General features: G+C 45.1%; 1 protein-coding gene across 2 annotated transcripts in view; it reads right to left on the reverse strand.

The window, feature by feature from the left end:
- LOC139765884 (uncharacterized) overlaps positions 1–22,552 on the reverse strand; it is a 99,343-nt gene that overhangs the window by 11,861 nt on the left and 64,930 nt on the right. For both annotated transcript variants that reach the window (XM_071693767.1, XM_071693768.1), the window contains exon 3: positions 6,222–10,428. In XM_071693767.1, the coding sequence (XP_071549868.1) occupies positions 6,222–10,428 (4,207 nt within the window). The remainder of the gene's footprint in view (positions 1–6,221; positions 10,429–22,552) is intronic.

Consider the following 22,552-nt stretch of genomic DNA (forward strand, 5'->3'; position numbering starts at 1 on the left):
ACACATCTTAGTTGTGAGCTTATAGAAGCCCAACATACCCGCACACCCACTACACATGTCATATAACTGTGCCTCGCCCTGATGACCATGACATTCCTCGCCATATACATAAGTTATGATATATCGTCCATAGTGATACTGAGAATAGTTAAATGAGATACTAAATATACCAATACTTCAGAATATGAAAGATACATGTTAGTGAAGACGTTAGTAGTGGTTAGTTCGTGTTCTACATCTGACTACGTATCATATTCTCATTTCCAAAAGCTGTTAGTGTTTTAGTAGTTAATGATACAGTTTGTTAGTGTCAATGTTTCGTTTAGTTATGGACTTACCTAAGTTGATGTGGCAGTCATGAGGTTAGACCCATGGGCAGTGTGGCAGGAGAGACAGGCTTGCCAGAAGGCAGACGCACCGAATATACTGAGGTAAACTGCTTTAGCAAGACGGTACGATCCTGCTGGGTCAAACACGTCCTCTTCTCCTGTCATCCACAATACTGTCATACGTCATCGTCAGTACTGTCACACGTCATCGTCAGTGGTGTCACACATCATCGTCAGTAGTGCCACACGTCATCGTCAGTGGTGTCACATGTCATCGTCAGTGGTGTCACACGTCATCGTCAGTAGTGTCACACGTCATGGTCAGTAATGTCACACGTCATCGTCAGTAATGTCACACGTCATCGTCAGTGGTGTCACACGTCATCGTCAGTGGTGTCACACGTCATCGTCAGTGGTGTCACACGTCATCGTCAGTAATGTCACACGTCATCGTCAGTGGTGTCACACGTCATCGTCAGTGGTGTTACACGTCATCGTCAGTAATGTCACACGTCATCGTCAGTGGTGTCACACGTCATCGTCAGTAATGTCACACGTCATCGTCAGTAATGTCACACGTCATCGTCAGTGGTGTCACACGTCATCGTCAGTAGTGTCACACGTCATCGTCAGTGGTGTCACACGTCATCGTCAGTGGTGTCACACGTCATCGTCAGTAATGTCACACGTCATCGTCAGTGGTGTCACACGTCATCGTCAGTGGTGTTACACGTCATCGTCAGTGGTGTCACACGTCATCGTCAGTGGTGTCACACGTCATCGTCAGTGGTGTTACACGTCATCGTCAGTAGTGTCACACGTCATCGTCAGTGGTGTCACACGTCATCGTCAGTAATGTCACACGTCATCGTCGGTAATGTCACACGTCATCGTCAGTCCTGCCACACGTCCCCCACAGTACTGCCACACGTCCCCCACAGTACTACCACACGTCCTCTACAGTAGTGTCACACGTCGTCTGCTGCACTGTCGCACGTCTATAGCAGTGTAGTATGGAACTATACGTACGAACCCGTGAGCTTCAAAACACAGTAAATTCCACAGCAAGCCGACGATTATTCAATATTTCCAGGGAAAGAAATAAGATAATTTCTTACAGTTCCTTTGTAACTTCTTACCTCAAATTAGTTCTTTACGAGGCAAAATTCGCCTCCTTAATTTCCAAAGTTTACCACATAAGCCGGTATTTTTTCCTCTGCTTTCTTCAAAAAGGTTTAATCAAATTCCTTTAATTAATGGAGTTTAATTATCTTCGTTTTCGAACAGTTGGCCAACGTTTATGGCTCACTCCAGCCCATCTTTATTACAAAACTTCGACACACACGTAAATACTCAAAACCCACCTCACACACACACACACACACACACACACATACACACACACACACACGCACGCTCACACACACACACACACACACACACACACACACACACACACATACACGCTTGTACACATACACAACCTACAGAGGGGCAAGTGACAGTAAACAATCATGGCAGAACACTTCCACAATATCTTCCCTATACCATCTCACGCTGTTCCCCGTACACTCCTTCCTCACCCTGCTCCCCGCACACCCACTTCCTTACCCTGCTTCCCGCACACCCACTTCCTCACCCAGCTCCCAGCACATCCACTAGCTAACCCTGCTCCCAGCACACCCACTTCCGGGGAACTTGAACAGCTCAGGGCATTACTTTCCTTAAGACTTCCTTTCAGATGACAGAGCAGACGTAATCCTCGTCTCGCCTACAGTGACACTACCTTTGTGACCCTGGTATACAACACACCTGCGATCTACAAGTATAATGACTACGATCTCGTCTGAAAAGTTTCCTCAGTGCAGAGCTGGACAGTAGCAGTGACGGGATGATTTCAAGGGTGAAAAAATTATGAATGTGAATGTTTTAGAGAGACAATATACTCTGCTTACCTCACTGTCAGAGAGAGAAACTATGTTATTCGTGAGGAGAAGCGATCCTTTAGGTAAAAAAACGTCCTATAAGCTTCGCATTTCCGTCCACTGACGGAGTAATTCTTTTGGTTCTCTTTTTTCCAGCAACTCCGCCTTGCATGACTCTGACTTTTCCTCAGCCCATGATGCCCCTCTTATTGATCCTATCCCTCTCCTTGTAATCTCTGGCACAGCCCAAACAGCACTTTTCTGTATGGACACAAGCAAGGCGAATGGACCAGATGGCATCCATTCTCGGGTTCTGAAGATCTGTGCCTCTAAGCTTGTGACTGTACATCCTTGTCTGTATCAATTCCGTTTAAAACCGAAAATTTCTCTTCTTGGAAACACTTTGATGCAGCCATCCCAAAGACGAGTGACAGTTCTAACTCTTCCAACAACTATAATGTCTTCAAATTCTTTCTCAACTCCCATTTCCTCAAACATCCTGAATCTGTCTTGCCTCTGGCTTTCTTAAGTCGTAATCCACCTGGGATATCCCCTCGTATCTTAGTAATATCCGACCGTCACTTCTGAGAGACTCTCCAGAATCTTGTGTTGTAGCCCTAATGAATCAAAAGGTGCTCAGTAGGTGAGGTATCGAAGTTCCATCTCAGTAAACATACTTGGTACCACTGTAATATCCACCCTGTCTGGAACACCTCACACTACACATATGGTCAAGTCTGCCTCTCAAAAGCCAGATGGTATTGTTCAGTTGCTGTAAATTCTTTTGTTCGTAACAGTTACTCCCGAAATACAAGGGACTGATCCGTCCTTGCATGGAGTTCGCTCATATCCGCAGGTTCTGGCTCTAGATATCTACTTAACAGGGTCGAGTCCAAACCAGTCCGACTTAACAACACTCCCAGTCTGGTCTCGCAACTTGCACCCACTTGGCTAAAGCCACAGTGCTGGCTCACTTCTGTAGATATTACCGTGATTTCTACTCCCGAGAGCTGGCTGGGTGTGTGCCCCCGCCATGAGGTAGTACTCAACAAGATGCAGACATTCTACTTCCTCTAAAACTCTCATGAATATTTTTGCTCATGTCTCATTTCTCGCTCTCTTTAAATGGTTAATCTCTGTTTACGTTTCAGTTAAAGCTTATCTTAGGAGCAGATTTTAGCCCGTAACTGGATTTTCGAATATATCCTCACCTGGCCCCCTTCTCTGTTTCACTTTGCTGGTCCCTACATGGCCTTCGTCAATACGTCTAAGCCAAGGTTAATACCATGATGACACCCCCCACCCAATATGTGAGTCCGTGTTATCATCATCTATATAACTCTCCCAAATTTTCCCGTGCGAGACACATCGACTCCATTAATTACTTCCGATCATCATTAAGCTCAGAACCTCTTTTGGCCTTTGCGAAGTTAATGAAGGCAATTTGGTGCTTCAATTACAGAGGAGGTCTCGATAGGTCTTGAAACAATTTCTGTATCAATTTGAAGAGACTCTTGAAACAATGCACGATGACAGTGACTACGATCCGTCATTATCACACTATAACACATGACTGTGATCTGCCTTTGTCCTGTTTTAAACGTGATGAATGTAATCTGGTCATGTCTCCCTCCCTCTGCAGGGAGACATAATTCCTGCTGTCTCTGTCTTCCCAATAATCAAAGTTTTGCACCATTAGTTCATACGGAAGCAGCCGACTGATCTGACAGTAGATAAGCTTATGATATGATATAATACGTCCTAACGCCTTTGCCACATCTTATAAAGCTTCACAGCCACCCAGGGTGTTTCTTTCATCATATATATCTCAGGGACATGTATGAAGGAGTAACTTTGTTCTGTGCGTCACACACAGGCAGAGTGCTTTCTGTTTTGATAGTGGGGAAGTTACCTGTTTTGCCCCCGGGATCACTCAGAGCTGCCAGGTCTTTCATGGAAAATAATTTTCTCTCTTTCTTTTTCCTTTTGAGTGACTTAGATACCCGTTGATACAGTGAACAGTAAATAAGTCTAGACATTAACTACATCTTTCCTAGTGTTCGTAGGAAGGCAACATGAGGCTCAGCGTAAGTTAAGCCATCCATTACTGAACATGATGTGTGCCACACATCTCCGACTCTCCAGTGCAATCAACTATGACCATCACTTGACCGCCGCTTCCCTTCACAGCCTACGTATGCGTTGTGCTTCCTAGAAACGTTTACGTTTACAAATTTCTCTACCACAAGCGATAATAATGATAATAATAATAATAATAATAATAATAATAATAATAATAATAATAATAATAATAACAATAATAATAATAATGATAATAATAATGAAGGAACGTAGCATAAGGAATGACGGATCACACGATCTATCGCAAAACTGTCATATACCACGAGAGGCAAAGCTCCAGCGAAGCTACTTCGTCTCCAGGGTAGTCCTGTACTACCTGTTGTACCACACGCCGTCCATCACGTCATGACTCTTCACACACGTCAATATTTACGATTTTCAATAAACATGGTGCGGCATTCTGCGTCCACTATCTGCTGGTGAATGTGAGGCGTCACACAGGCGGAGCAAGACGTATGTATACCCCCAGTCATCAGCTGCTGCGTGGATGACGTGACGGGTGAGAAAAAATCCTCAGCCGGCGAGAGGAAGTCGTCATACAGGAGAAGTGCAATATCATCTCCGTCGTCAGATGGCGAATTACATGCACGACACAGGAAAAAATACATATATACTTCAAGAGCTTTGCCACGAGACGCTCCGAAATATTTTCATCCTCATTTGAGTCTGAGAGACTTTAGCCAGATGGTCTGTGAGCCGAGAAACAATCTGCAACGAAGCAGAAAGTCCAAAGCGGATATTGCAGCGGTGAGCCGCAGAGAACCTGGCCACACACAGTCAGCGCTGGCAATATAGGCTGGGAGCTGGCGAAAAATTTTATCTGAACAGGATTTGTTTATGTATGAAGTAGAGATAAGCCCCTGCATCAACACGCTTTTCCCGACGCTCAAGTTACATTTCACCAAAATTTTTCAAACAAATCATAATTTGCAAATATTGCTAATGATAACGAGAGAATCACGTACATTTCACTGGTTTAAATTCCAATTAGTGAGGACTGGCGTTGATACTTTATCTCGAGCATGAATGAATGAATAAATGAATCTAAACATATGCATATGTATGAGCTTGTAGATGAATTCCATTGAATGTAATAACTCTGACCCACGGTAGGTTTTCGTAACTAAGGCAATAGCAGTTTTCTCATGTATGAGAACCTATCTCTCTCACTCTTTACCAGGGAAAGTATGACTCAATGTTATGTTGAGGAATTGTTTTTGTCGAGTTCCCCAAACAGTTGTAACAATGCAGTTTGACATACGCTGTCCGGTAGTATTGGGGCGGTATTCTGAAGCTAATAAGTATCCTGATCTTTACATAATACATCATTACTGGGTCTAACGTATGACATCATGACCCAACCTTATAATACTCAGTTATCGTACAAGTTACGTATTTAGAATATACACAGAGTAACAGTTCAGGAACATGGGAAAAATCAATATCGAATATAACCAAAAATATGATACTAGTCGTGTCCTGATGGCACCATGATGACACGATAAAAATTCTCCTCTAATATTCTGGGTCTGAGCATTCCACTTTCAGGTGTTGCACGGTAAACAAGTTGTCACGAGTATATCCACCAGTTGTACAGCTAAAGTGTCAGGTTGATTTAAAAATCTATATTCGTCTTTCAGTAGATCCACTAAGATGATTCTGAAGGACACTGTTCACTGGATATGCCTATCTCGTGACGTGAAGCTGATGTACCAATCCACATACAGTAAAGCAGACATTTTAATACAAAAACAAAATTCGAGATACATTACTAGCACAGTAGCCTGATAATGACTGACAACATAGAGATGGTGATGGTACTGACCTAGGAAACGTTTGCTGACGTCGGGCAGTGGAGGATAGGTGTCGTCGATGAGATCTTCCGTGTACACGTCATCCTGGTCGATGTAATCTTCTCCCGTCTCGTCGTCCAGCTCCTCTCCGCGCTTGTAGGCTCGGTGCATGTACAGGTTGCCATTTCTCGCCAGAGATTGGATATTCCTTTTATCTGGCTGGGTGGCAGCATCGTTTGAAGCCGAGTTTCTCCTTATACTGTCAAGCAACAGAAAGATGTTGTTGCTGCCGTCGCGTAGATGGCGTTGGCGTTCTCTCAGGAGTCCCTTTTTTATTTCGAGGCGGATGAGACGCTCGAGGTAGGCGGCATTATCCTTCGGCGTGTTGGGGGCATCGCGACGGTTCTGCCGCGATCTTGAGTATGGATAAGGCATGTTGTTACTTCTGGCTAGTGCGCCGATGTACCGTTTCCGTCTTATGTGACTGGCGTCGTCTTCTGACTCGCTGGCGTCCAAAGCCGAGCCAGAGGAACGTTTGTCAGCGGACTGAACACCTTGTCCAAATCCTGATTGTCTGTTTTTCAGGAGTGACGAAATATGGCGTTTGTCGGCAGACAGATCATCTGGTCCAAAGCTTGACTGTCTGTTTTGAAACAGAGATCCAATATGTCGCTTGTCGGCAGACAGATCATCTGGTCCAAAGCTTGACTGTCTGTTTTGAAACAGTGATCCAATATGTCGCTTGTCGGCAGACAGATCATCTGGTCCAAAGCTTGACTGTCTGTTTTGAAACAGTGATCCAATATGTCGCTTGTCGGCAGACAGATCATCTGGTCCAAAGCTTGACTGTCTGTTTTGAAACAGTGATCCAATATGTCGCTTGTCGGCAGACAGATCATTTGGTCCAAAGCTTGACTGTCTGTTTTGAAACAGTGATCCAATATGTCGCTTGTCGGCAGACAGATCATTTGGTCCAAAGCTTGACTGTCTGTTTTGAAACAGTGATCCAATATGTCGCTTGTCGGCAGACAGATCATCTGGTCCAAAGCTTGACTGTCTGTTTTGAAACAGTGATCCAATATGTCGCTTGTCGGCAGACAGATCATCTGGTCCAAAGCTTGACTGTCTGTTTTGAAATAGTGATCCAATATGTCGCTTGTCGGCAGACAGATCATTTGGTCCAAAGCTTGACTGTCTGTTTTGAAACAGTGATCCAATATGTCGCTTGTCGGCAGACAGATCATCTGGTCCAAAGCTTGACTGTCTGTTTTGAAACAGTGATCCAATATGTCGCTTGTCGGCAGACAGATCATCTGGTCCAAAGCTTGACTGTCTGTTTTGAAACAGTGATCCAATATGTCGCTTGTCGGCAGACAGATCATCTGGTCCAAAGCTTGACTGTCTGTTTTGAAACAGTGATCCAATATGTCGCTTGTCGGCAGACAGATCATCTGGTCCAAAGCTTGACTGTCTGTTTTGAAACAGTGATCCAATATGTCGCTTGTCGGCAGACAGATCATTTGGTCCAAAGCCTAACTGATTGCTCTTCAGCAGTGAGGAAAAGTGGCGTTTGTCAACAGACTGATCACCTGGTCCAAAGCCTAACTGATTGCTCTTCAGCAGTGAGGAAAAGTGACGTTTGTCAGCGGACTGATCACTTGGTCCAAAGCCTAACTGTCTGCTCTTCAGGAGTGACGAAAAGTGACGTTTGTCAGCGGACTGATCACTTGGTCCAAAGCCTAACTGATTGCTCTTCAAGAGTGACGAAAAGTGGCGTTTGTCAGCGGACTGATCACTTGGTCCAAAGCCTAACTGTCTGCTCTTCAGGAGTGACGAAAAGTGACGTTTGTCAGCGGACTGATCACTTGGTCCAAAGCCTAACTGATTGCTCTTCAAGAGTGACGAAAAGTGGCGTTTGTCAGCGGACTGATCACTTGGTCCAAAGCCTAACTGTCTGCTCTTCAGGAGTGACGAAAAGTGGCGTTTGTCAGCGGACTGATCACTTGGTCCAAAGCCTAACTGATTGCTCTTCAAGAGTGACGAAAAGTGGCGTTTGTCAGCGGACTGATCACTTGGTCCAAAGCCTAACTGTCTGCTCTTCAGGAGTGACGAAAAGTGACGTTTGTCAGCGGACTGATCACTTGGTCCAAAGCCTAACTGTCTGCTCTTCAGGAGTGACGAAAAGTGACGTTTGTCAGCGGACTGATCACTTGGTCCAAAGCCTAACTGTCTGCTCTTCAGGAGTGACGAAAAGTGACGTTTGTCAACGGACTGATCACTTGGCCCAAAGCCTAAATGATTGCTCTTCAAGAGTGACGAAAAGTGACGTTTGTCAGCAGACTGATCACTTGGTCCAAAGCCTAACTGATTGCTCTTCAGCAGTGAGGAAAAGTGGCGTTTGTCAACAGACTGATCACTTGGTCCAAAGCCCGACTCTCTGTTTCGCAGAAGTGAAGCGTAGTACCTTTTGTCCATGGCAGAAGAATCTGAAGTTCGTATATTGTTTAAAAGAGAGGCAATATGTCTTTTATCAAGATCCGCACTGTCTGTGGACATGTCGTCTTCAACCTCCTGCAAACTCTCATCCAAGTCCTCTGGAGAATCTTCGGATTTCTTCATGGGGGATGCGAAATACTGTTTATCAATATCTTCCTCTTCAAGACCGTCGACTGAATTTTTATGCTTCAAAAGAGAAGAGTAATGCCGCTTCTCCAGTTCGTTAACATCACGAGTGTCTCGACTTTCCAAAAGAGAGGCGAAATATCTCTTAGCAACGTCAACTTCATCGTCATCAACGCTGTTCTTTAAGAGGGACGCCAAATATCTCTTGACCATTTCAGAATCCTCTGGAAATCCATGTGGAGAATCCTCCGATTTTCTGGACCTAAGAAGGGAAGCTAGGTGTCGCTTTTCCTCAATAAGTGTATCTGGAAAATCACTGTTTCTTCTCGGTTTAAAAAGTGATGCTAAATGTCGCTTGTCTTCAGTAAATACCTCTGACGAGCCATCATCGGACTTTTTACTACGAAGAGAACCAATATGTCGTTTATCTTCACTGAACTCATCTAGGGAGCTGTCTGAATTTTTGTGTTTTAGAAGTGAAGCTAAATATCGTTTTTCGACATCAACTTCGTCATCAGGATCGTCTGGTTCTAGGTTCTCAGTACCGATGTCCTGGGTGTCATCCAGGTCTGTCTGGGAGCTGTCCTCTGTGGGTTCTGGAAGGTTATCTACTGCAGATTCGTCGAAGCGTTTCTGGTGGTTTGGGTTAACGGCAGGATTGGTGTACAGAGGACTCTTGAGAAGAGAGGCAAAGTACCGCTTGCCTGAGAGAAAAGGGAATGAGCTGCTTTTGAGTAAGGAGGAGAAGTGGCGCTTGCCCAGATTTGGCATCATGTTTAGATACGCAGTTTGAGGAGGAGTGTCAGATTTAAGAAGAGATGCATAAAACCTCTTGTCCAGTTCAGAATCTTCTCTTAACGAGCCTAGTACGGAAGCAAAATGACGCTTATTATAATCGTTCGTGATGAAAGATGGAGGCTGGCTCTTTAACAGAGATCCAAAATATCTCTTCTCTTGAGGATATTGCTTTGGAAAACTATTTGCTCTCGCAATACTCGAGATGTGTCGTTTTTCCGCATCGAGAGACTGAGACGCTGTGATGTTCTCACCGTCGGTTTGAGTGAGGTAATCCACCACGTCTGTATCGTCTGCTTGTGTGGGAGATACAGGAGACAGCTCATCATCCTGGGAGGCTTCAGTATCTGCTGCGTCCTTCTTGGTCCTTATGTTTGGAAGTTTGCCGTCGCGTGCAAGGCTGGCGACGCTGCGTTTGCCCTGCTTTTTGGGCTCGCCTGTAGGGGAGCCAGTGGGAGGCACAGTACTTCTCTCGAACTTCTTCACAACGGTCCGGGGTAAGTTGTTGGACGCCGCGAGAGATGCTAAATTTCTCTTGTTGACCGACAAACCGCTAGAGCTGTCCTGCAGGGAGAAGATCTGCCGATTCCTTTGCCGTGACTTGACTAATTGTAGGAGCTTCATCATGAAGTCTCTGTCTACCGGCAAGTTACCCGCAGAGAAACCCCAGCTCCCGTACATGGGACCCTCGTCCAGCCAACTGCTTCTTTCATCGTTTCCGATATACCGTTTTTCTCTTGCGTCCGTGACGTCATCGCCTGCAGTACTTGAAGTATTGATAGCGGCTTCGATGGAGCGAGACGTCGAGTCGGCAGTTGTCCTCTGCAAGAGACAAGGTAATAATAATAATAATAATAATAATAATAATAATAATAATAATAATAATAATAATAATGATAATAATAATAATAACAATAATAATAATGATGATAATAATAATAATAACAATCGGTCAATACGACAATGTACATAAACGTTTAGGCAAACACACGTAGTACACAGGCGTAACCCTTAACTTTAGACCTTTGGATTCCAACACTTCTATCTTATGAGGAGGAAACAAGGCCAGACTTTGGGATTCACTATGATTTACAGCTATGTGTAGAGACAGGAAATTTTAGAGCAGACTTGGCAGTCACAGCTAAATTCCTATACAGGTCTTAAAGAATTGGATTAAGTTAGGTTAGGTCACTCCTGATCAGAGCATTCATATCTGATCTACATACATGAAAGTGTCTGTAAAAATGACAAAACAATCCGATGATAAAAGATGAGTAAAGCACGTTTGATCGTCAATATAGATGTTGGATATATGTTGATGAAGTGTCAGGTACATAAAGGAACCCGATGAACACAACCCTCCACACAGAGTAAGTGATAGCAAGGTTTCAGTACTCTGGATAAGGCAAAAGTACAAGTCTCTTACACCCAAATATCAATACAAACATTGCTTGTATAACGCTACACAGTACGTTTAAATTTAGTTCACTTTTCATTTACTGTTTTTGTGACACATCTAGCAGAAGAAATAAGGTCTTTCATTATATTATGTGCCTATCTCCATCACATTTTTATATCCATATTTACCGAGAAGGAAAGTTACGGTGACGTGTGTGTGTGTGTGTGTGTGTGCGTGTGTGTGTGTGTGTGTGTGTGTGTGTGTGTGTGTGTGTGTGTGTGTGTGTGTGACTAGTGCCTATACGAAGATCATTTATCTTCTCCTGGTTCAGAGAGAAAGACGGTTGGCTTAAGCTTGGAGCCTTCAGAATTTATGGCTTGCTTTACCTGCTTAAGTTTTCATTACTGGAGAAATGGGACCAGATCCTCAGACTGCTCCTAGAAAATGTGTTTCTCCAGATAACTGATTGATGGATCAGTGCGTCTTCCCACCTCTCCCTCACACTTTACAATTTACAATGCTTTCGAGAAGGAGACACTTGATGTCCTCCAGTATACGAGACGTGAATATACAAGCGGTTGTTTACAATGCCTATGAGTTTATATATGAATTTATTCATCTGGAAAGAAACCTAATTTAACACACACAAACTGACATGGACGTTCGAAATCAATTTCGTATTTGGACGATATTATCATCTTCATGAAACACAGCTGTTTATGTCGGGGCAAAAATTACTTAATTGAACCACGCACGGACACACAAGCACCGCTGGATAATTTGAGAACATTTTTCACCGATATGGCACAAGATGAAGTGCCTCAGACAGGCACTGCAGGGTGCTGCTGGGTGAGCTGAACATCCTCAGTCAGTGAGAGGAACTCGCTGCTGTGCTCACGACCATTCTGACTGAGATCATGGCTTTAAAAGTGACGCAATCGCTGGCAGTTTACAGCCTCCAGTATCTCCGTCAGGGAAGTGAAATTCTTTTCGTATTACTTTAACTAGGCTGATACAACTCTCGTTTTACTAATGAACATCGTTTGTTCTCCTCTAGTGTATTGATACAAATCATCTTTTGTGGATAATAAAAAAGATGAATAAAGATACTTAATGTCATTCTGCAGCATTTGTTACTTTCATTCAATATCAAATCTGTAAATCCTTCCTGCATTTCTGCTTTCACTCAACGTTAATCCATCATGCAGCTTAGGTACACAATCGTGAGTCTGGCACTAATGGGTTAAGGTTATATACCGGGCCACGATGATATAATGAGACACGTTCCTTATCCTCCCTTCATCCCCGGGACGTGCCGCCCCATTACGTTACTGATGATTACCAGCGGGTAGAAAACTGCTTCGTAACTCCCAGATTCTCAGAGTGAGATAAGAAGAGCTGTATTCTCATGCACTGAGCCAAGAAGAGGCTATATGCTCACGCTGACCCCAGGAGGGGCTATGTACTAAGCCCAGTAGGGGTTTCCATACATCTTGCCTCATCACTGTGTTAGGATCATCCAGTCTGTTCTTGTCACCCACAATTTCCTTACTGTTTAAGATTAATCCTATCTCACTGCATATGATTATGTCATGTTCTTCCTTTTCCCTGGAGGTCTGCTTCTGACTACCAAAGCATTGTTTACTCTTGTTGCTGTGGGCCGCATCAAAGTACAGAGTCGCGAGGAAGTGCGTCTGTTTGATCTTACTACATCTAGGACATAATCAACTTAAGTCGCTTCCCTTTGCCTCATGAAAGCATTTATTTCTTAGTGAACAGCAGACAGACAGATATCGTAACTTTGGCAAGTTTGTGACGTTTCAGAGAGTCCAATATTAATTGGTTTTCCCATGAGCGAAAACGATATCATTTCATTCCACTTAGACCTTAACTTAATGATAGTAACAAGAGTGAGGGTGGTGATGGAATGAGGTTGGTGATGGAGTGAGAGTGGTGATGGAGCGAGGATGGTGAAGTGTGCTGATGGAGTGAGAATGGTAATGAAGCGAGTGTTAATGGAGCAGTGATAGGGTGAGGGGTGGTGATGAGGCGGGAATGTTACTGGATGGAGGATGATGACGGAGCAGGGATGGTGATGGAGCAAAGGAGGTGATGGAACGAGGATGGTAATGGCGTTAGTGTAGTGATGGGGCGAGGGTGGTAATGGCGTTAGTGTAGTGATGGGGCGAGGGTGGTAATGGCGTTAGTGTAGTGATGGGGCGAGGGCGGTAATGAAATAAGGATAGTAACGAACGAGGGTAGTGATGGGGCGGGGGTAGTGGTGGAGCGGGGATGGTAATTGAGTCAAGGAAACAACTGTATAAAGACAATAGTTTCATGACAGTATAACCAGAGAACTGTCTTCGACATATGATGACACACATCGCACGCCCTACACACACATGACCCACCACACACCCACACCAAACATCCCAGCCACCTCACACACCTCACCCACCACACACACACACACACACACACACACACACACACACTACTACACATCCCAGCCACCAGCACCGCGCGCTCCCGCCGTCCTTCCACAAAATATAGCCGGACGTTTTTCTTTTCAGACTTCTGTGAATTCCTCTCAGGATTTCCAAGTCTTTACCCATAACACAGGAGTTGGTGCGTTGGCCTCGTTTTCTATCCTGTAGTTGTTCAAACTAGTGGTGCAACCCCAGTGTTTGTGTCCCGCTGTACAATATCCGATAGTTTACATCTTCTCAGCCGTATAACATGAGTGTATGAGGACAGTCTACTCTCCAGGTCTAATATGAGAGAGCCGTGGAAAAGTTTCTCAGCCGGAGTTAATACTGATTTAAAAGAAATGGAGGTAGCTACTGACCCCCCCCCCCCCCCTCCCAAAGAACGACGGCACACACACAGGTACGCGCTACGTGTACCCGCACAACTTGCTGAGCAGCTACACTTGATGTTTACTGTATGGAAAGCCGCGAGACCCAGAGTAATTAGGGGCTCCGCAAGGTGAAGATCTCTGTCATACAGGAGGTGTGACTTCCTGGCTGGTGTGCCTCCTGGGTGACGTACTCGTCCTCCCAGGGGAGAGCCGGAGGGCTCAGGTAATCCCCCGGGTCTTAACACAACACACAGCACCTCCCACACGTGCATTCCACCGACAGGAAGGAGAGCCCAAGTCCTCAGAGTGTGCATGCGAGACACGCATGATATTCCAGTAGTGACTTTACGACAAAGACCTCAGTCACGAAGTTGAGGCCGTCATGAAGACCAAGACTTGAATAAGAAGAACTGCGGAATGTTACAAACAGACGAGGGAAAGTCAGAGAACAGTCAGAGAGTTGTTGAGGTGAAGCAAGAAACGTTGATAAAAGAGAGAACGCAAGAAGAGACAGTGAACACATGAGTAGAAGAAAGGTAATCAGGTGAACAAAAACCGACGTAACAGTAAGTCTACTGTTCAACCACCTGCCTGCCCTGCCCTGTACATATGTAGATGGTTGTAAGGGTTTTAAACCTATAAGCTGACATAGTCATTAAGGGTGTCGCTCTTGAGTCACTCCAACAAGCCTAAGCATAAGCCTGAACATAAATTACCTTCGTGTATTCAAAATAATTTCCATGCCATATACTGCACTGACACTCCCACCACTATATGATCTATGACAAACAAATGGTCTCAAACGTAAAACAAAATATTAATAAACGCTCCCTCGAGTAAACAAATATTCGATCACCTGACTCGTTTTCCAAATGACTAATTCTGAAGTTCCTTCGAAAATGTGAGATTTTCTTTTTCGTAATATTAGCTGGGAGGAAGACAGTCATCCAGAAGGGAGAACCTCTTTAAAAACTCTAGTGGAACGTCTTGCCCGCCGGGGTAGGACGAGTCATGGCTGTGGCCGCTGCAGCTCCTGGTATCACGCGTCACGCTTTTAACTAATGAAATTTCGCGTCTTACCAGCCTGATTGGAGCTGTGTAAAGCCTACGTAATGAAGTGTTCGGCCTGTCTGCCTGTGAACAATGTGCGTTTCATGAATTAATTAGAAATTTGCTGGTACGTTAAAAACCAGAATATCCCGTAATTATCTTAATGATATCAAGGAATACAACCATATTTCTTATCATTCTTTGCTGTTATCATCGCTGGCTTGTTCGTTGGTTGGTTATCTAAGTTAAAGGATGACTAACATCAGGTTTTAACCAAAATAGAGAGAACTTGGCCTATGATCACTGGTTGACGCTAGTGCATGATACACAGCGTCGCTTCATGGGGCCAACAGCCCATCTTCAAAACCAGGTAATGTCGTGTTCGATGTCAGGTTTGAAACATTTCGTAAATAGCAAGGATCTTCATAACGCAATAGTACTTTCCTACTGTTGCCATTCACATCGCCAACATTTGCAACGTATTTGACTAAACGTGTTAAACGACAGTGAGGTTCATGTTTCAACGACTTAAAAGCGACAGTTAATTCGATAAAAGAGAAGGTTAAGAGATGATCTGACATAGGTACTGAAACTCATCAAAGGCTTCGACGATATCGATCTCACAATCTGCTTAAGGACAGATTCGACTGAGTTCATTTTGCAGCGATGAAGACAAACTCGTGGGCAAACGTTTTACCTCGGATGAGAGGAATTAATCTCTCTTCAAAAGGATTGTTAACAAATGGAATGATTAACCATTAGAGTAGATAAAAGCAGTACCATAGATACATTTAGATACAGACTTGATGACTAATTCGCTTCAAATCCACGATTATTTCCTTATCTATATGAAAAGTTTACAAGCTTTTCTTTTTGAAAAAACTGTATATCTTTCTTCCTTTCTTCTCCTAGCGCATCAAACCACGAGTCTCTGTTCTCTTTCACCACCACAAGGAACCTCGTTGGGACCAAAAGATTTCTCACTGTTTGAGTTCGTTTGTATCAGTTTTGTATCTGTAACCATGTACTCTGTGACACAAGACCAGGTGAGCACGACGGTGCGACAACAGAGCACGACAGTACGACGACCCTTGGGTAGGATGACGTGAGCACTGACCTGACTCCTAAGGGTCAGGTCAAAGTTCTGGCCAACCTCAAAGAGTTAAGAAAATACATCGAGTTTAAATGGTGTTAAATACTTGTCTACTGAAACAGAATTCAGTCCTGAGATGATAGTTTGTATGGACGATTCAACCAAATCCAACGATTACATACAATTGGTCTCATTCTCATAACACTACATCATATTGACTTTCTTAATCACTGGCGAAATTTAGAAAAAAAAAGAAATTCGGAAAAGAATATCGTTGTGCATAAAATATTACGAGGGAGGCAGCGACAACAGGTACAACGCGAAGAAGAAAAGAAAGCCTTGTTGATACGCCTTGTCTTTGTCATGCTGGGTCTCTTGTGTCGCCCAACTTTCATCCCGGTTATCTCCCAGGATGGTCAGCACAACGTAACTTTCTCCTTAATGAGAGACCTTAATGTACCTGCCACCCTTGGGGTACCCGGCAGTCCAGAGGGGTACCTGGCAGCCAAGAGGGATCTTACCTGGCATCCCAAGGATACCTGGCAGCCCCGTGAATATCCACTGGCACCGTTGGAACTCAGCAGCCCTGGAGTAAACAACAGCCACAGGGTTGCATGGCAGTTACGGGCAACTCCAGGGTACCTGGCAGATCCTAGAACCAGGCAATCTACTACCCCACCCTCCTCACTGGCCCAGTGACCTCGACGGTGACCGTGGGCTGGGCGAAACAACAAGAGTGCCTGTCAACACCCACCTAGCGAGAGGAGGTTCCTCGCTGTTCCCTGCGTGAGACCCAACACCTCCACCTTGAGTCACAATTGGTGTCGACAAGCACAACCCTCCACACAGCCGGCTCCCCCAGCTGTCATCCTGCCTAATTAAGGTTTCGTCAAACTCTCAGTGTATACAATATATCGCCACATCCTTAACACAGAATACACGTACACATAATGAGACATGAACGTACATAACATAAACATGAAATACTACAAGTCAGTCCATTAATCAACATACCCATAAACTAAACCATTACTTAAAAACTGGATAGATACTAACACACAATTACTATGAAAATTCCCCTGAAGTTCATTAAACAATGTTGCTCCAAAGACAAAATTCCAGAACATCCATACAAACTTTTAAGATATACTCGCAAAACCTTACTTGAAAACTCCCTGTAGATACATTTCTATGGCACAAATTAAATTCGCCTGAAACACCACAGAAATTCTGATAATCCTGGTTGAGGCTTAGCTGTATCAGGCGAATCCTCTGTCAAAGTCTCGCCAATTAGATGCATCCAGTCGTCAATCCGATCCTCGCTCTCGGACAGACACCGAGGCAGTAATCACGACAATATTGGCGAGGTATTAAATGTATCGTGTTAGTCTGGATATAGAGAGCCCTTCCTCTCGGCTCCAGCCGAAAGGGACGAACAAACCTTTCCTCGTAATTATGGAGCGAGAGGGAGAGAGTGAGAGAACTAGGGGCGAAAAGAACGGATTTCTTCTGTTGGTGTTTAACGAGGAGAGCTTTGTTGCTCATCTTATTACTATCCTTCTTCATCTTGTTCACACTGTGGAAAACACCCCAAGCTTCTGTTGTTGTCATAACAGTTACAGCGGCTGTTGACGATGGTGATGCCATGGCCGTACCCTCGTTAGTGTTGTTATTGTTGCCGTGAACCACTAGGGAGACGTCCCGGGGAGCTGGAGCGTGGGACGGTGATCCCTGAAGACTATGATATCCACCAATGGCTCCAGGTCATTGCTAACTTCTATAATCATATCAGTCCACAGGACGTACAAACTATGGCCTTCAGTTCTGAGTGGTTTTACGTGTTACGTCTACAGTCCTGTGTCTCTTCCCTGGTCCGTGTTCACTAATACTGCCTCAGTTTATTAACAAATTCGGATATATCAAGGTTTATCACGCCCCCACCCCCCACCCTAATGTCTTACACTATCCCTGTGTACATTACCAGTAGTGGCCTGAGATATGAAGATAGGAAGGTGCGCATGCATGTCAAGAGCCACCCCAGATGACCCTAAGTACAGACGACCCGACATATACAGGTTAGGATCTTATCACTTCATTTTCACTGTTACTGGAGTTGACCATGAATGTCTGGGGCACTCGTCATGTTACCAGCATCAGACACTGTATACAATACTGACAGTGTTCACAGTGTCATACGAGTTACATGACACGCGGTTCACTATGCTTTTCGTAGTGCAAGTGTCAGATGAGACAGTGTATGGAATGCTGCAAGTGTCAACAACCGCATTACCCATTACGTTCCGGGTGTCACTCGTCATATGAGACAATTTACGCAATGCTCATACGCCGAGCTGTACTAGCGTCAAGTAAAACAATCATACGTAAACGAGGAAGCCAGGTAGCGCGTGATGAGAAATCCTACATAATCGTCGTAATTGTTACGACACCTATTGGCTCGCGCTAGAAACCTTCTTTAACACCGACCCTGAGGATCAATACCTCTTGTTCTTTCCTGGAGTTTTTAATTTCCAAGTAGGAGAAACTATCGGATATCGTAGACTCATGTTCTCTGTAGACAGAGCCTTCAAGTATACCTTGAGTACAGCAGAACCATCTTGGCCGCGACGCGACGGTATGATCCTTGAGTATGAACGGATAGCTCTCTGATCTGGCCCTTATAGGGTAGGTCGAAAGCCAGGTCATCATACCCAAGGGTCGCATCGTCGTGTTCAGTGGTCGTACCATCGCGTTCAGTGGTCGTACCGCCGTGATCAGTGGTCGTACCGTCGTGTTCAATGGTCGTACCGTCGTGTTCAGTGGTCGTACCGTCGTGCTCAGTGGTCGTACCGTCGTGTTCAGTGGTCGTACCATCGCGTTCAGTGGTCGTACTGACGTGTTCAGTGGTCGTACCGTCATGTTCAGTGGTCGTACCGACGTTCTCCAGTAGTTAAACTTTTGTAAGACCTCCGTCCATTGACGTGTAAAAACATCCCCTCCTGCCAGCCCACCAGCCAGACAGACAGACAGAAAGGCACCAGCTGCTCCAAATGTCCATCTTCTGCGACGGCTGAGGGCGTCGAGGAGGAGCTGAAGACGACATGACAAGCCCCACGAGACACCGTCCATCACAGAGACAGACAGGCGCCCTAGACGGACGAACAGACGTCTTGTGATAATGGTTATTTTTTGCGTGTATCTGACATGTATGGTACGAGTGCCTTAGAGGGCATCTTGATGTCGATGGCCTAGTGACATGCGTAACAAGCTGGGGGCGACGGGTGGCAGAGTGGAAGGCTGGCAGGGGGTCCAAGATACAAGGAAACTTAAATGTGTTATATGATCGAGTGCCTCGCCCTTCAACCGTTCGTTTATTAGTCATTAATGTATTTAACAAGAAAGATAACAATAGATATATTTGCAGATAAACATATCAAATGTGGATTTGAACTGATACACAAAATATTCCCGCCACCGAAGGATATGTTATAAGTATCACGTAAGAAGGATTAGGTTCAGGAGAATTAATTCGTCCCCAAGTACGAGCACCTTAAGACATGAAAGTTAACGAGCTTCAGCCGGATCAATTTGGGCTAATTTTCATGACCCTCTCCCACCTCATGACCTCTTAAAGCTGCTGACTCATCATCTAGCAATATAGCTGACACTTGTAAACACTCGAGAGGATGTGGCTGAAACATGATCATGTAACATCAACACTGGCAAAGCTGTGTAGCCATGTACGGTCATCCATCCATTCCCCAAAACTGGTTACATCTCTGAGTTTGATCTTTCCCAACATTACAAAACTATGTACCATCCCAAACATCACGACCATGGTACGTCTCCAACACACCAAGACTAATACCCCTCCCTAACACAGAGACTATACCTCGCCACAATACCCAGATTATACTCAGTCCTTAACACACACAGACTATGCCAACTCTTCGATACAGACTGTTGTTCTCTCTTTCTCGCTCCAGTACACGTCCACATCCCTTCCCGCTCCGCCCTGCACCACCGGTTCTCCTCACGACTCCGGAAAAGGCAACATCAAGAAAATAATGAAGGATCACTTGACTTCCCCGCAACCGTGTTTTTCACTGTCAGTGGCCAGCCGGTGCTGCTGTCTGCTGCAGCCTGCCCTCCGCCGCGGCCTGCCCCTGGCCCGTGGGAGTGTGTGGGTGTGTGTGGGTGTGTGTGGGGGAGGAGGCATGAAGGCTCACCAACACCATCGCCGCCGCTGCAAAAGTCACTGCATCTTCTTCGCTAACTGTAAAATATCACACCAACTGTGACCTAATTGGCCTCGTCACAAGAAGAATTTCCCCCTTTTTCCCCCTGAGTTTCCAACACCATGTTCCTTGATGGTTTGGTGCCTCCCTCAGCGCACGTTTGGCTGCAGGAGGACCCCGGATGGAGGGGATAAGGGAGGGATTAGCCTGAGGGCGACCACAAATCCTGACGATGAACGTGGACCTCAAGATGTGGCCACCACCAGACTAGGAACCTAAGATACGGCCAACGGTGTGGCCAGGAACCTAACCTTGCAGGTCAATGACACTAAAGTAGAATGGAATGTTTGAAAAATAATCGATCTACTTTATAAACAATTATCCGCTATGCTCATCGCTCTTGGGATTACAGAAACCGCAACCACACACGGGTCAGTTATTCTACATCTCTGGTGCTCTGTCCTCTACATACCCAGCTATCTGAATGTTACAAGCGTGTCTCTGAAGACGGATATAGACGTGCACACATTACTGATACAGGGAATCAAGTCAAACCGTTATGGATTTCCCCTCCGACTGGTCTCTGAGAACACGGTAAAGTGGATGCCTTGGCTAAACTTGCATTTTCTAAACCTATCCTGTAAGAAAGAACAACGAATCTTATTGTTATTGATAACTTCCTTGAACTGCTGACACTGTATCCACTTTTCGCATCTCGGATACAGGTACATAAGAATACAAAATAATGCATCAACTCTGTATGATATGGTGAAATAATTATCTGGGCGCTGGAGTCTGTCTACCAGCAACTTGTGATCTTCGGCATCATTCTGAGCGGCCGCTCCAGGATAAGCGTGGCTGGGGTGAAGGATGAATTAGCCACTGTTTGTGGTAAAACTGGAAATCTATTTGTCTCCCCAGAGGTCTGGTATGGAGGATGATCCTGGTGAAGATAAGCTTGGGTTCTGGCGAGGAATGAAGATTGCCTTGGGTCTGACAGGGATGAAGACAACCTAGGACCTTACAGGGGACAACCACTGCCCAAGACCTGGCAGGGAACGGAGTATACCATGGGGAGGCAGGGTATGAACACTGCCAAGGACTGGCAGGGTGTGAAGACTAACACGGAGTGGCAGGGAACGAACACCATCTATAACCTGGCAGGCAGGGGACGAGGAGTGCCATGAACCTGATTGGGGACAAAGACTGCCGAAGAGCTGGTAGGTGAGGAAGACTCTTGGCTGGGATGTGAAGCTGGTGACTGACCACAGAGGGCGGCGACTGGTGTGTGACGAGGATATGTGTGACATCAGGAAGTCACAGCCACACGGGAGACGTACACCGGTGGCATAGGTAGATAGATAGAAAGACAGACGGCCGACACGTATGACTTACTAACACATATAACTTACGTGTCATACTGACCTATTCATGAACATGATATACAAATATGTGACAGACTGTCAGTGACACATGATCACGTCATGAAGTGAGATGTGAAGCTGGGACATGATACGAACACACACACACACACACACACACACACAGCAGGAGAAATGTACCCTATTTACCCGACCATTACGACCGCCATAGATACTGAGCAAAGACCACTTGTGGCTCAGGTAAGAGGGGTTGCATGATGCAGCCTCCGTGCCTCCGTCAAGTACAGAAAAGATTTGAAAATGTATCAAGCCAGAATATACCGCGACCTTACGAGGGAGGAGCAAGGGTGGGGAGGGGGGGAAAAGACTCTCTTCCTCTCCCTCTTTTTTGCGAGGGAGAGCAGTCATACTGTTGAAACGATGAGAGATGTCATATGTCACCAGATCATTGTGGCTAAACCTGTGCCAACATTGTAGCAGATCTGTGTTCAGTTGTACAGCACAAAAAGTTGGTTACGATAATAAGGATAAAAATAAATTGCTTAATAAACTCACATCGTGGAGTCAGCCTTGAGAAAGCAATCTTGAAAACAAAGTCCAATAAGATCTGGACTGGTCTGGGTAAGTCAACAAGAGAGTTGCAATGATCGTGCAACATGGTTAAAAGAGTCTGGGAAACAAGCAAGGGCAGCGAGCTGGGTCGACCGGGTGAGAGGCACGACATGTCTCTTGCCAGGGTTGGCAGGGGACGCGAGACGTGGGAGGCCAGGTAAAGCTGATTACCCACCATGACTCACTGCTGAGTTCACAATTCGATGTGTGACGTAAATAAAGGTGTAGATTATGCCAGTCCTCAAGGAACAACTAATTCTTCTGAAGGAGCGGCTGAGATCATTACGGCCAGAATCAAAATAATTCGTAAGCAAA

The sequence above is a fragment of the Panulirus ornatus genome, chromosome 56 (genome assembly GCF_036320965.1).
Source record: "Panulirus ornatus isolate Po-2019 chromosome 56, ASM3632096v1, whole genome shotgun sequence".
Lineage (NCBI taxonomy): Eukaryota > Metazoa > Arthropoda > Malacostraca > Decapoda > Palinuridae > Panulirus > Panulirus ornatus.